Source organism: Brachycentrus maculatus, unplaced genomic scaffold, assembly GCF_059751285.1.
Source record: "Brachycentrus maculatus isolate JH-2025_06_01 unplaced genomic scaffold, ASM5975128v1 h1tg000657l, whole genome shotgun sequence".
In the NCBI taxonomy this organism is placed as follows: domain Eukaryota; kingdom Metazoa; phylum Arthropoda; class Insecta; order Trichoptera; family Brachycentridae; genus Brachycentrus; species Brachycentrus maculatus.
The window spans coordinates 303,107-317,562 of NW_028281392.1; the positions used below are offsets into that span (position 1 = coordinate 303,107).

General features: G+C 31.6%; 1 protein-coding gene across 1 annotated transcript; it reads right to left on the reverse strand.

The window, feature by feature from the left end:
• Nucleotides 1-5,632: 5,632 nt before the first annotated feature.
• On the reverse strand, nucleotides 5,633-11,195 carry LOC148300770 (uncharacterized). Its single transcript, XM_088274337.1, has 4 exons — nucleotides 11,002-11,195; nucleotides 10,446-10,561; nucleotides 7,943-8,199; nucleotides 5,633-6,796 (listed from the first exon to the last, which is right to left on the reverse strand). The coding sequence occupies exons 1-4, from the start codon at nucleotides 11,155-11,157 to the stop codon at nucleotides 6,696-6,698; spliced, it is 630 nt and encodes a 209-aa protein (XP_088130463.1). The 5' UTR covers nucleotides 11,158-11,195; the 3' UTR covers nucleotides 5,633-6,695.
• Nucleotides 11,196-14,456: the final 3,261 nt, after the last annotated feature.

The window sequence follows — 14,456 nt, forward strand, 5'->3', positions numbered from 1 at the left end:
AAATTTCAATGTCCCCAGGCTTTTTATAGTAGATGTATGCTCCTGATAAAATTTTGCTTATCTATGATGGTGTATGGATATTCCGATAGAAAGAAATGCAAACGCTTCGTTAGTAAATACATAATTTACTTACAAGAAATGGGGTTTTCCCTTTAAACTAAATTGTTGAAAAAACGCACTTTATACCCGATATTTTTAATTTATATTTTTTTGTATACATTTCACTTGACTAAGGCGTGACGCAGTCGGACGCTCGACTGCGAAACTGGCGTTTCGGGTTCGATTCCCACTAATTGCGAAATGAACTCAACAAATACTTATTTTAAATTGGAGTGTTTGTGATGTATTTTTCATATCTATCTTTTTACTGTCCTACCTGCAGACAAGCTTCTAAAATAGAGACCTTCCATAAAATGAAAAACTTCTTAATATTTTATGGTACATGTATTTATTTATATCAGTATGTAAACATATCAAAAATTACACAAAACATTAAAAAAATCCACATACACATAGTCTATGCGTGAGTACCCCATATATTTTGTAGTAATTTTATGAAATATATCGTAGTCATACAGGAGAAAGTGACCAAGTCCATTTTTTACAAAAACGTGATAATTGCCTATTTGATATCTTACTAGCTTAATATTGCCCTGAAAAAATCCCTTTGTATTTTAAACTTGGAAGCATAATATATTGACTTGTTAAAAATGACTAACTGCATTGATGTTTATTTTCTTGCCAAGCAAAAGTGACTTAAATGGCCCTCCTGAACATTTTACGTTTTGTCAGTTGGTCATTTTCTCCTGTACCACTTCGATATATATATTTACAATGTGTTGTGTGAAGCTAATTGTCAACCGGAAAAAAGGTGGAAAAAGCAAGAAAAACAGTTGAAAAATTCTTCTTCTTCTTCTTCTAACCCTTATCCGCACCCAATGGTGCATAGGGCACTGCATCGTAGCGACGCAGTGTTATCTTGATCATTAATTGCATGAAGGCAAGGTGATCAGCCCTGCGCTTCTTGTACCAGTCCAGGGTGGTATTAAAAAAATATGAGAGTGAAAATCGGCCATATTAATTTTGGGAATCGAACCCGGGACCTCCAGAACGGTAGCCAAACGCGCTGACCACTATGCTACGGAGGTGGGGAAAAATTCAATAAATATTAAATAATAAATGTATATAAAAACTTCCTTCAGCTCTTTTGCCTTAATTTCGAGAATCGTCTCAAATCTTCTTCAAAACCTTCTCAAACCTTCTCAAAGGTCTTCTGAGTTTAGGGAGCAAGAAGAAGTTAGGAGCGAGATCAGGTGAGTAGAATGGGTGGGGAAGAACAACGATAGAGTGCTTGGCCTAACTCACGACTTCTGAAACCGGAATAGGATAAAGCAAATGAAAAAAAACAACGCACAATAATGCTTATCTACACTTTAAAGCAGCGGTCGTCACACTTTTCTGGTCAAGGGCCACATGGGACAATGTGAGGTATCACTGCGGGCCGCACACTTCGCTCACTCCTTTCAAGAACATCATAAATCAAAAAACGTCAATTTTCACTTGTGCATTTTTTCGAAATGCCTAGAAAATGCACTATATTCCTGCAAAAGAAGCATATTTTAAACATTATTTTTACCCGCTACAGGGCGGAAAGTGTTGTTTTTGCATTTTGAAGAAAATGTGTTGTTTAGCTATTTTTTTTAAATATACTAAATGTTTTTTAAATGGAGAAAAAACCTTCAGGTTTTACCTAAAAAGATATGTCGCACAGTTAAAAGTTCAATAAGTGGCTTGATATTTATTTTTAATACATTGTATTATATTTTTAAACTTTAAAAACGTTTTCCTGAAAAATTAAGTTTTTTGATTTATGACGTTCTTGAAAGGAGTGAGCAACTTATGAATTGGGTATTATGTACGATAGCCGACTGTTACTTGCTAGGTTCCAGCTCCTATACATACTCCTAGCCAACCCCTACCCCTATCTAGGCATTTACAGGGCTTATGACCTGCTTTTGACTGGTTTAAGTGGCCACTTGATGCTATTCCCTGAAATAAATTTAAAATATTCTTTGTCTCTATCGAGATTTTAATTACTCAAAATATTGTAAAAATAAAGTTATTCGCAGTTCTAAAACAGTCAAAGATAATCTCTGTCTTAACTCAAAACAAATATTAATATCGCGTCATGTCAATTGAAAATATAATTTAGAGTAACATCCGTAATTATCCGAATCATTTTTTATATCGAATTCGGATACGGATACTTTTTTATTTCGGATATCCGAAAGATTTGGATATGGATAAAGATATCTGTATCATCCCTGATAAAAAGTGTTTAGTTTAGTTTACTTTGCACGCAAAATCGGTTTTGGTAGTCATTATTCATTATTGTCTAGGTACTAAAATTGTTTGCTATATCGCGGGCCGCACAAAGATCTGCCGCGGGCCGCAGTTTGACGACCAAGGCTTTAATGTTTTTATATTCTCAATATTATTAATATTTAAAGCATTTACTTTGTGGTTAGTCATTTTTACTTATTTTTTATTTTATTTTACAAAAATGTTAATAAAATTAGTATATAACCACTCACCGAGATTTTTACGTCTACCGGTTTCGAGACGTACCCGTCTCTTCGTCAGGACAATCACTAACACAGCATGCAAACAATACTACCCTTTACAACATTTTGAGTGTGTCCAAATACTTGTTCAAATTATAAGCTTAATAATAAAAATGAAAATGGTATTTTCTGGCGTTTCTCATGTGTGTGATTATAATCCAGGATTCGGATCTCACATACTAATATAAGAGTTTCTGCTTGATAAAAAGCTTCTTTACATCTCACCAATAGATGTCTCTAGTGAAGTTCTAGTGATTCATGAACAAGGTTTATAAATTGGTTCATATATATAGAACTTCCAAGAATTTGAGTAGTGTGGTTGTCAATAATGGGTAGAATTGGTGAATGTTACACGTGTGTAAAGTGATCACTTAAACCAGCCTATGACGGTCGTAAGCCCCGTAAATGCCCAGACTTCCATATTCTTCTTCATCTTTGATGAGATGTCAAAAAATAATATAATACTACCCTTCACCACCATAGCACCATTTACACACTCAAAACTACACAAAATGTCTAACACATGCGATTTTTGGTCGACCCGAAGACCAACATGCACTATAGTTTTCAATACAGACATGCGTTACGAGCCGAGGTTAAACGTACATGTACGTTTAACCTCGGCTCGTAACGCATGTCTGTATTGAAAACTATAGTGCACGTTGGTCTTCGGGTCGACCAAAAATCGCATGTGTTAGACATTTTGTGTAGTTTTGAGTGTGTAAATGGTGCTATGGTGGTGAAGGGTAGTATTGTTTGCATGCTGTTAAAGTTTTTATTATTTGGCTCATTTAAATTAGTCAAAATCTTTGTACATACCTATGTATAAGCATCCGCTCAATTTTAACTTCAAAATGATTTTTTTTAAATGTCTCTTTTATCAATTATTAGAGTAAATTAGCATTATTGTAAATAATAATTATCTTCATCAGTGGTATTTTTAATCGATTGACGTTTAGGATAAAAAATAGAGCATCATTTTAACAATCAATCATTATTTTATGTGAGATCGTGATGATTTTAAACTAAAAAATCCGTTTCACCAATGATTATAAACGAATAATAATATTATCTTTTTGTGTTTAAGTTGTAATATGTTATGTTGCATATTAAAATAAAACCCTTATCCGCACCCCAATGGTGCATAGGGCACTGCGTCATATAAACGCAGTGTTATCTTGATCGTTTATACATGATGGAAAGGTGATCAGCCCTCCGCTTCAGGTACCAGTCCAGGGTAATATTGAATAAATATGACAGTGAAAAAATCACTTATATTTATTTTACATACATGTACGTTTAACCTCGGCTCGTAACGCATGTCTGTATTGAAAACTATAGTGCACGTTGGTCTTCGGGTCGACCAAAAATCGCATGTGTTAGACATTTTGTGTAGTTTTGAGTGTGTAAATGGTGCTATGGTGGTGAAGGGTAGTATTGTTTGCATGCTGTTAAAGTTTTTATTATTTGGCTCATTTAAATTAGTCAAAATCTTTGTACATACCTATGTATAAGCATCCGCTCAATTTTAACTTCAAAATGATTTTTTTTAAATGTCTCTTTTATCAATTATTAGAGTAAATTAGCATTATTGTAAATAATAATTATCTTCATCAGTGGTATTTTTAATCGATTGACGTTTAGGATAAAAAATAGAGCATCATTTTAACAATCAATCATTATTTTATGTGAGATCGTGATGATTTTAAACTAAAAAATCCGTTTCACCAATGATTATAAACGAATAATAATATTATCTTTTTGTGTTTAAGTTGTAATATGTTATGTTGCATATTAAAATAAAACCCTTATCCGCACCCCAATGGTGCATAGGGCACTGCGTCATATAAACGCAGTGTTATCTTGATCGTTTATACATGATGGAAAGGTGATCAGCCCTCCGCTTCAGGTACCAGTCCAGGGTAATATTGAATAAATATGACAGTGAAAAAATCACTTATATTTATTTTACCCCCCTTGGGAATCGAACCCGGGACCTTTAGAACGGTAGCCGAGCGTGCTGACCATTACACTACGGAGGCGGACAAAACGTGTTACATATTACAACTTAAAATATTTATTATATTTTAATTATATTATATTAAGTTTTATTTGTATAATTTATATACAAATAAAACATATGATACAATATAATCAAGTATTATTTGTATTCGAAGCAGCCGATTTGCTGCGTCCTACGCCTTATCTCTTCATTCCTCACATGGTCTAAAATTCTTCGCAGACACCTGTTCTCAAAGCTTAGTACACGTCTGCTCTGGGCCCTTGTAAAGGTACTATGTTTCACAGCCGTAAAAGAGAACAGGAGCAATGCAGGCATTGTATAGGCGGCATTTGGTCTTCACCGAGTATAGATCCTATCTCCAAACAGCCTTCATACTGTTAAATGCGGACCCTGCGAGTTCTAAACGCATTTTTGAAGGCTGCCATTTTCAGTTGTAGTAAACTCTCGACCCTTTCGATGAGCTGGTTACTCGACGTCAAGGGATGCTGGGCATCTAGGCATGGTTATTTGATTAGTTGATTATGTTTTTTCGCATTTATTCTTAAATATTGGGTAAAACACCACTGTGTTAAATACTTTTTCAATCTTCTTCTTCTTCGTTGTATGTCATGGTCAAGTCCCTTCGACGTCATTATATATAATGCAATGTAAATCCTATATTTGTGGTTGTACGAACCTTTCAGATATATCACAATCCATAGGAAAAGTATCTTAACTTAAAAATACCTTCAATTTTAAAATGTTATTACGTTTGCATTTATATACTTTTCACGATGCTAATATCATAAATATAAACTACTAACTTCTCTTCTTAGTATCTCAGATCAGGTACTTTTAAAGATAATTGGTATAAGCGTAGGAATAATTAAAACATTATAATAACAGATTTACCAAGACAGTTTATTTTTGAATATGTTTATTATAACTATACAACAACAAAAAACATGTACAAATTTAACACAAAATTATTATTGCTCATATATCGCTCACTCCTTTCAAGAACGTCATAAATCAAAAATCTCCAATTTTCATTTGTGCATGTTTTCGGAATCCCCACAAAATGTACTACATATATCCCTGCAAAAGCGGCATATTTTCAACTTAATATTTACCCGCTACAGAGTAGAAAGTGTGGTTTTTGCATTTGGAAGAAAATGTGTTGTTTAATTATGTTTTTAAATAAACTGAATATATTTCAAATGGAGAAAAAACGTTCAGGTTTTATCTAAAAAGATCTGTTACATGGTAAAAAGTTCAATAAGTGGCTTGAAATTTATTTTTATTACATTGTATTATATTTTTAAACTTTTATAAACGTTCAGGAGAAAAATCTGTTTTTTTTATTTATGACGTTCTTGAAAGGAGTAAGCGATATGTTTTTATATATTTAGATTCTAAAATACCGTAAATTGCACAAATAAATATCGTTGTACTATTCGATTTTTTTTATTTACTAATTCTCAAGTGAGTTTAATTTTTCTGTTAAAGACTTATTATTTCATGTAATTGAAATTGAAACTTTAAATATCAGTTGAATCTCTTTTAATCTTCAAATAATGCAAAAATGTTTCAATACCATTCAGCAATACATACAGCTAAGAAAAAGATACCATTTCGCTCATTTGGTGCAACAATGGCGTAATTACACTTTTAGAAATATGACAGGAGATGACATTCTGACGTTGTAGCACCAGAAATAGCGCAATTTTACTCAATTCTACAATGACACTAGCGCCATCTCGCAGAATTTCACCACAAAATCAATTCTGTCCATGTTTCTCCCGATGTAAATAGTTTTTCCACACATTTTAACATATTTAACTTGTTTTTGAAGTGTAATTACGTCATTGTTAAAAAATATGTACTTTTTTATCTAATTTTTATAGACAATCATGTTAAGTAAGGGATTTATTGATGAATTACCGCACTTGAAACATGAGAGCAGATAATAAAAGAATCATTATTAGTATAATTATCAAGCTATCACAATCTGTTACATATTTAGCGTCAAGATACAATGATCTGGGTGATTATAATACTTTTGGCGATTATGCCAGGATAGATATGTCGGAACACGTGCGGAAAGTTTCCTGGATGTCTCCGCAGCCGACAGCTCCCGTTCCGTTTCCGCAGTCGCCCCAAGAATTGCCTACAAAATTAACACACGTACCTTTATAATAAATGTTTGAATGTTTTACTTCTCGACTAGGGTTGCCAATTTGTAGAGAATTCCCCAAATCCGCGGGAATCTCAGCTCGAATGGGGAATTTGTGGGGATTTTAACATTTTACCAATTATTAATATAATAATGTTTAGAAATTATATTTTTGCGTGTGTTCTCCTTTTAGTATTATTTTTTTACGCATTCTACATAATTGTTTTTACATGATCATTTTTCGAATTCTGTTTATGCCACAAAAAAATGAATAAAGTACGTCAATTATTTTTTTGTGTACTATGTAACTATATATAAATATATATATATATATATATATATATATATATATATATATATATATATATATATATATATATATATATATATATATATATATATATATATATATATATATATATATATATATATATATATATATATATATAATATATATATATATATATATATATATATATATATATATATATATATATATATATATATATATATATATATATATATATATATATATATATATATATATATATATATATATATATATATATATATATATATATATATATATATATATATATATATATATATATATATATATATATATATATATATATATATATATATATATATATATATATATATATATATATATATATATATATATATATATATATATATATATATATATATATATATATATATATGATTTTTTTTTTTAGGCTGTATTCTATATATTTTATTACGTGTCAAATGTATTTTTAATTTCTATGTATTTTAGGTAAAAGCCCAATTAGGGCGTTAATATTTAAAATTAAAATAAAAAAGTTGTCGATTTTTTATAAAAACTTGATTTTTCCATGGAATAATTATGTGGAGAATTTGTGGGGAGTCGGGACTTTGTTTTTCTCCAATTTGGGAAAACATTTTTTGTTTTTACTGGTCTCTGCTCATAAGTGATGTCGTGAAAAGGGGACTTGCCTTTTCTCTGTAACTCGCTCTGCGCAATTTCGCTCGTTAAATGAGACACTTTTCCACACGTTTTTGTTCGTTACGAGAATTACTCGTTATGAGAGATTCCACTACATCGATATTTAGTGCTATGATTAATTTTAAAATTACCTGTCGTATAAGTCCATTGGAAAACACAATGCTGGCAGACCAAGTCATTTGGAAGAACAAGAGTTACGTCAAAATATCCGGTCCTGTCATCTATAACGAACTTCTTTTCTCCGTTGACTTGACTCAGACGAATCTCCTCAAAGCACTCCTCCGTTTCTTTGCCATATTTGTCCAGATTGCACATCCCGAATGTGAAGTAGCCCATGTGGTTCGATGTCACCAGAACTTGGACCGGCAGTTTGCTTCCTTGTTTATAGCTACGAAAAAAAATGATAAATGGGTAGATATGCATATTGTATATTGTTTTTTAACATCTCATCAAAGATGAAGAAGAACATGGAAGTCTGCGCATACTAATTCGGAGCTCACATACTAATTAAGAGTATATGCTCAATTAAAAGCTTCTTTTCATCTCATCAATAGATGTCTCAAGTGAAGTTCTAGTGATTCAAGAAAAAGGTTTCTTAATTGGTTCATGTACATAGAACTTCCAAGAATTTGAGTTGTGTGGTTGTAAATAATAGGTATAATTGGTGAATGTAACACGTGTGTAAAGTGATCACTTAAACCAGCCTATGATGGTCATTAGCCCCGTAAATGCCCAGACTTCCATGTCCTTCTTCATCTTTGATGGGATGTTAAAAATAATATGAGAAATAACTCCTATGATTGAAGATAATCCAGATTTGTGAACAAGTATTTAGACACACTCAAAATGATGTATGTCGTAACTGCAGACAGTTATTGGATTGAATTCTATTTTTCTTTACATGTATTTGATAATATGTGACGCATTTCGTCTTATTAAGATATTATCAAACAAAAGTGTTTGAAAATGTCTCAATAAGTCGAAACGCGTCACATATTATCATATATGTGTAAATGAAAGTAGAATTTGATCCTATAACCGTGTTTTATTTTGACTATATTACCCAAAAATTCTAAATGGGTATGGACAGTGGCGTGCATCAGGTTTTAATCAGGGTAGACAGTAGAAAAAACAGCGTTTAATTATTTATTGTTTTAAACTTATCTGCCATAACTCTAATAATGCGTGTTGTGTCGCGGAGAAATAACTGAGAAAACTTGTAGTTTTTTTTAAATATATATTTTTTCAATAATTATTATTTTCACAGTATTTATTTTTTCCATTCCATTAGGGTAGGCACTGCTTATGTGACTCTATGAAATGCACGCCACTGAGTATAGATTTTGTATGTTAAATGTTAAAATGAATACAAATATAATGTACATATAATTCAGTAAGCGACAGGGCAGCGCGAGGGGCAAGACGCGTCTCCACGCACAGGTTTGTTTTTAGGATATCTATTGGAATTTGATTTTTACGGAATACACATTTTACCATTTAAAAAAAACTCATTACCGTTAAATAACTCTTTCTTTTCAAAACCATGTATTTAGTTAAAAGAAAAATTTTTTTTTTCAAAGCTTAAACAATGTTTAAAAAAAAAATATCAATTTCGTTTCAATGTTACCTGTGTTTTAAGAAAATTAAGTTGCGGGCCATCAAATATCCCTATCATACGTTGTTTGAAAATGTTTTTTTTTGCAATTGACAATTTGTAGCACATTTTATAAAACAAAACTTAAACTTCGTTTAAATACAAATAATCTGATTTTTAACCGATAAACGTGATAATTGAACTAATCCAACGATTAACCTACAAAGTTCTGCGAACCTTATCTTGAAATGACGTTTATTTATTTTAAATGTTTGTTCTTATTCTTAGATCGATGGGTAAAAAGGCTGCTTGACCTAAAAGGTAGAAAATCTACCGATCAATTTGCTTTTACTCGATTAGTTCTACCACTCTTAGCGCCAAGTTATACAAATTTTAACCTTAACATTTTAACTTTGATTATGGTCTCTTGATTAGTGTCGCCGACTCTGATTCTGGGATTTTGGATAAGAAGAACCCACTCTACCACAATTCGATACCAATTTTTAATGATGAAGCACTTACAATATTTCGAGTGTGTCCAAATACTTGTTCTCAAATCTGGATTATCTCCAATGAAGAGTTTTTTTTTTTGTTGACATTTTTGACATTTCATCATAGATGAAGAAGAATATGGAAGTATGGGCATTTGCGGGGCTTACGACCATCATAGGCTGGCTACACGTGTTGAAGTGAATGTTACACGTGTGTAAAGTGATCACTTAAACCAGCCTATGGCTGTCTTTAGCCCCGTAAATGCCCAGACTTTGATATTCTTCTTCATCTATGTTTAGATTAAAAAAAAATTAAGCAATTTATTCACGGTTTTGAAGACAAAATTCACAATTTTGAAAAATGAAAGCGACTACGACAGTTTAGCGTGATCGATTTACGCGCAACATGTTCACCCACCGATCAAGAGCTCCGATCCGAAGAAAGATGGACAAAAGCACAAGCCAATCATCGTTTTAAAACACTAACTGACGTGCCGGACGGTAAAATTCCGTGTAGTGCACAAACGTAAATTATCGTATTTTCCTTACCTCTTGACGATAATTCCCTCTCCAAAAAATCCACCCAACTCATTAGTTCTCGGGGTAGGGTCGGCGTAATCGTCTCCGCACATTCCGCACTTCCCGCCATTCTGTCCGAATTGAACCTGAGAATTGTAAATAATAATTGTCATAAAAAGCTTATGGGTTCGGTACCTAAATGGAACGAAAACAAAATTTTCGAAAAAAGAACGGACATAATTTGTTTCGGTTAACTTGTAGGTCCGGTACCTAAATGGAACGAAAACAAAAATTTCGAAAAAAGAATGAACATAATTTGTTTTGGTTAACTTGTAGGTCCGGTACCTAAATGGAACGAAAACAAATTTTTCGAAAAAAGAACGAATATAATTTATTTTATATAGTTAGCTTGCGGGTCCGGTACCTAAATAAAACGAAATCAATTTTTTGAAAAAAGAACGAATTTAATTTGTTTTGTTTTGCTAGCGTTCGGTACCTAAATGGAACAAAACCAAATTTTCGTAAAAAGAATGAATATAATTAGAAAGAAAAATATTCAAATAAGAAATAATAATAAAGTGCTCACCATTAATCCACCACAAAAGAGCCCATTGTCTTCGAAGTTGATGGGAGCAGTCTCGTTTTCCCTCCATCTGGATCCCCTGCTGACGGGGTCCAACACCATCCCATGACCACTCACCATGGAAATGGCGCAGGCCACAACCAAAAACATCAACATCATTAAAAACGAAGACGAGATATTTCAATTATAATATTTCAATTAATAATATTCGGCCTTCGACGATGAACTAGTACTTATTATGTTATAATGAATTAAATGTCTCCATGCTTTTATATTAGAAGGATGTCCCAGATAAAATTTTGCTTATCTCCTAAGCTTTTGAAATATTATCTGCATGTTCCGATTGATAATAATTGTAATATAATTAATAACTATTTTAATTGAAGCGTGTAAAAACACAGGTGGAGATATACACTTTTTGCGTATTTTCATGAATATTCAGAAAAAATGTATGTATAGAGTAAACCCCCGTATAACGTTGAAATAGGTATCGCGTTATCAATGGTAATGTTGTAGGGGGTTAATGGTTGTAAATTGTATTGAAATTTTAAATAACCCATTTAATCATTTCAAAATGATGTCATTATATATATTATTAAAACCCTTATCCACACCCCAATAGTGCATAGGGCACTGTTTCATATAAATGCAGTGTTATCTTGATCGTTTACGCATGAAGGAAAGGTGATCAGCCCTCCACTTCAGATACCAGTCCAAGGTTATATTGAATAAATATTACAGTGAATAAATCACTTGTATTTATTTGACCCCCCCCCTGGGAATTGAACCCGGGACCTCCAGAACGGTAGCCGAGCGTGCTTACCATTACACTACGGAGGCGGACAAAAAATATATATACATATATAAATACATATATATTTATATATATATATATATATATATATATATATATATATATATATATATATATATATATATATACATATATATATATATATATATATATATATATATATATATATATATATATATATATATATATATGTATATATATATATTTATATATATATATATATATTTACATATTTATATTTCTTGCCAAGTTTCCCTCGGTTTTTCTCTGCCCCTCCTCTCTATCCTTCTGTCTTTCACACTAATTTTAAGGAGCTTACATCAGTATTTATTAGATTATCATTTTCAAAGATGTTAGAAATAGAATATTGTAATGCTGAACACAAAATTGTTATGCTGATTGCAAACAAAATCTTGCTCTATTTTATACCATCACAACACGACACACCTCGAAAATGTCTTTGTTTATTAGTCACGTTAAAATATGTGAATTTTTTGTATTGATTTTTTACATTTTAACCGGCGAGAAAAAACTGGAATGATTCATTTAAAACTAAAATTCAATTTAAAAACATTAACTCCCTATAACGTGCCCTTTGATAACGCGGACCCAACTCATCGTTATAGGGGGGTTTACTGTAATTATTTCGACGAAAAACATATTTTTTTTAATGTTTAAAGAATAAAAAATAATTGCGTAAAATGTTACCTGGATTAAGAGAAAATTAAATTGACTTAACGAATACTGGGCCTTTATAACTACAGTCTGGGAGCTAATAAGTATGTATGCACTTAAAACAGATCAAATTTTTGCGATAAAAAAATCTTGATTGATATAATCAATCAATCAAAGTACAGAGGAAATAATTGACATCTCAAGATAGATGAAAAATAATATGGAAGTCTGGGTATTTACAGGGCTCACGACCTGTCATGGGATGGTTTAAGTTATGACTGTATCCACTTGTAATATTCACCAGTCTACCCATGATTGACAGCGACGCTACTCAAATTTTAGAATTTGTATAAGTACATACATCGATTAATTTACACCTTCTTTTATCAGCTCCCGTCACCATCTATGGTAAAATTATGGATTTTTTTTATTTAGCAGAGACCTTCTTGAAATATATGTAAGATTCTTTCCGAAATATTTTACATACTAGGAGACGCCTGAAAACATGATTTTAAATTTTTGTCATCCTTGTAATTTGACCAGTTATATTATTCACAATATTTTGAGTGTATCCAAATCTTTGTTCACAAAACTGGGTTTGTTAACTTAAGGAGTTATTCATGTTGACATCCCAACATAGATGAAGAAGAGTGTGGAAGTCTGGGTATTAGTAGAGCTTACGACTTATCATGGTTTAAATGATTTTCTTCTTCTACTTTCTAACCCTTATCCGAAACACGTGTGTTTGATAATGTCCTAAGAAGACGAAACGCGTCACGTATTAACATATACATAAATAAATGTAGAATTAATAAATGTAGAATTCAATCCAACAAACGTTGTTTAATTTTGGATATATTACCCAACAATTCAATATGGAATTCTACCAACTGTCTGCAGTTACAATAAATGTCAAATATGACATACGAACGAAGCCATTTGCAAAAATTATAACATATTCCGATAGGAACAACAAAGAAACATATTGTTTGTGGAGGTCCTCACCAAAACGTTACATTTCCATTATAAATTTAAAATTTAAAGCTAAATTGCTCGAAATCTTATAAACCTAAAAAAGTAATTCTATTCCCTGTCCTTTCATTTTCTTCTTTTCCTATCACTGCCATCTCCTTTTCTCTTTATCCCATCCTTGTCTCATGTCTCTTCCTTTATATAGATCTCTCTTATGTATAGTTGTGAAGAACTATAATTGGTACTCATGATTTTATTTTTTGTATTCTGTATGTATCATATATTGTAACTGTTGTTCTTCCTTCCAATAAAATAAAATAAAATAAAATAAATGATTTTGATCAATCAGGAATTCTAGCTTGTAAAATTGATACGTTTTTGTACGATCTAATGATTTCATAATGGTTTAACACAGGATTGGTCACGTTTTGTCGCAACTTTGATTAGGATTTCGATAGAATACAGTAAACAAAACAGATTTTCATCTAAAGGTTTTTTTGTGCAATATTGAAAATGTAGTTTATTTGGTGAGGACCTCCACATTTTAAAGGCGTAACAAGAGTAGTTCGGCTGTCCAAATTTAAAACACAGTAAGGGACATTTTTTTGTAGTAGGTTTTTTTTGCATTTTTGGACTAAGTAGAGTCTACTTAGTCCATAAATGCAAAAAAACTACGTTTTTGTACGATCTAATGATTTCATAATGGTTTAACACAGGATTGGTCACGTTTTGTCGCAACTTTGATTAAGATTTCGATAGAAAACAGTAAACAAAACAGATTTGCATCTAAAGGTTTTTTGTGCAATACTGAAAATGTAGTTTATTTGGTGAGGACCTCCACATTTTAAAGGCGTAGTAACAAGAGTAGTTTGGCTGTCCAAATTTAAAACACAGTAAGGGACATTTTTTTGTAGTAGGTTTTTTTTTGCATTTTTGGACTAAGTAGAGTCTACTTAGTCCATAAATGCAAAAAAAAAACTACTACAAAAAAATGTCC

What these genes read in the sequence shown, in the direction of transcription:
- LOC148300770 (XM_088274337.1), bottom strand. Translation starts at nt 11,157, where the DNA reads ATGATGTTGATGTTTTTGGTTGTGGCCTGCGCCATTTCCATGGTGAGT. An exon ending in TCTTTTGTGGTGGATTAATG is followed by an intron (nt 10,562 to 11,001) that starts GTGAGCACTTTA and finishes TACAATTCTCAG; the next exon opens with GTTCAATTCGGACAGAATGG. An exon ending in GAGGGAATTATCGTCAAGAG is followed by an intron (nt 8,200 to 10,445) that starts GTAAGGAAAATA and finishes TTTTTTTCGTAG; the next exon opens with CTATAAACAAGGAAGCAAAC.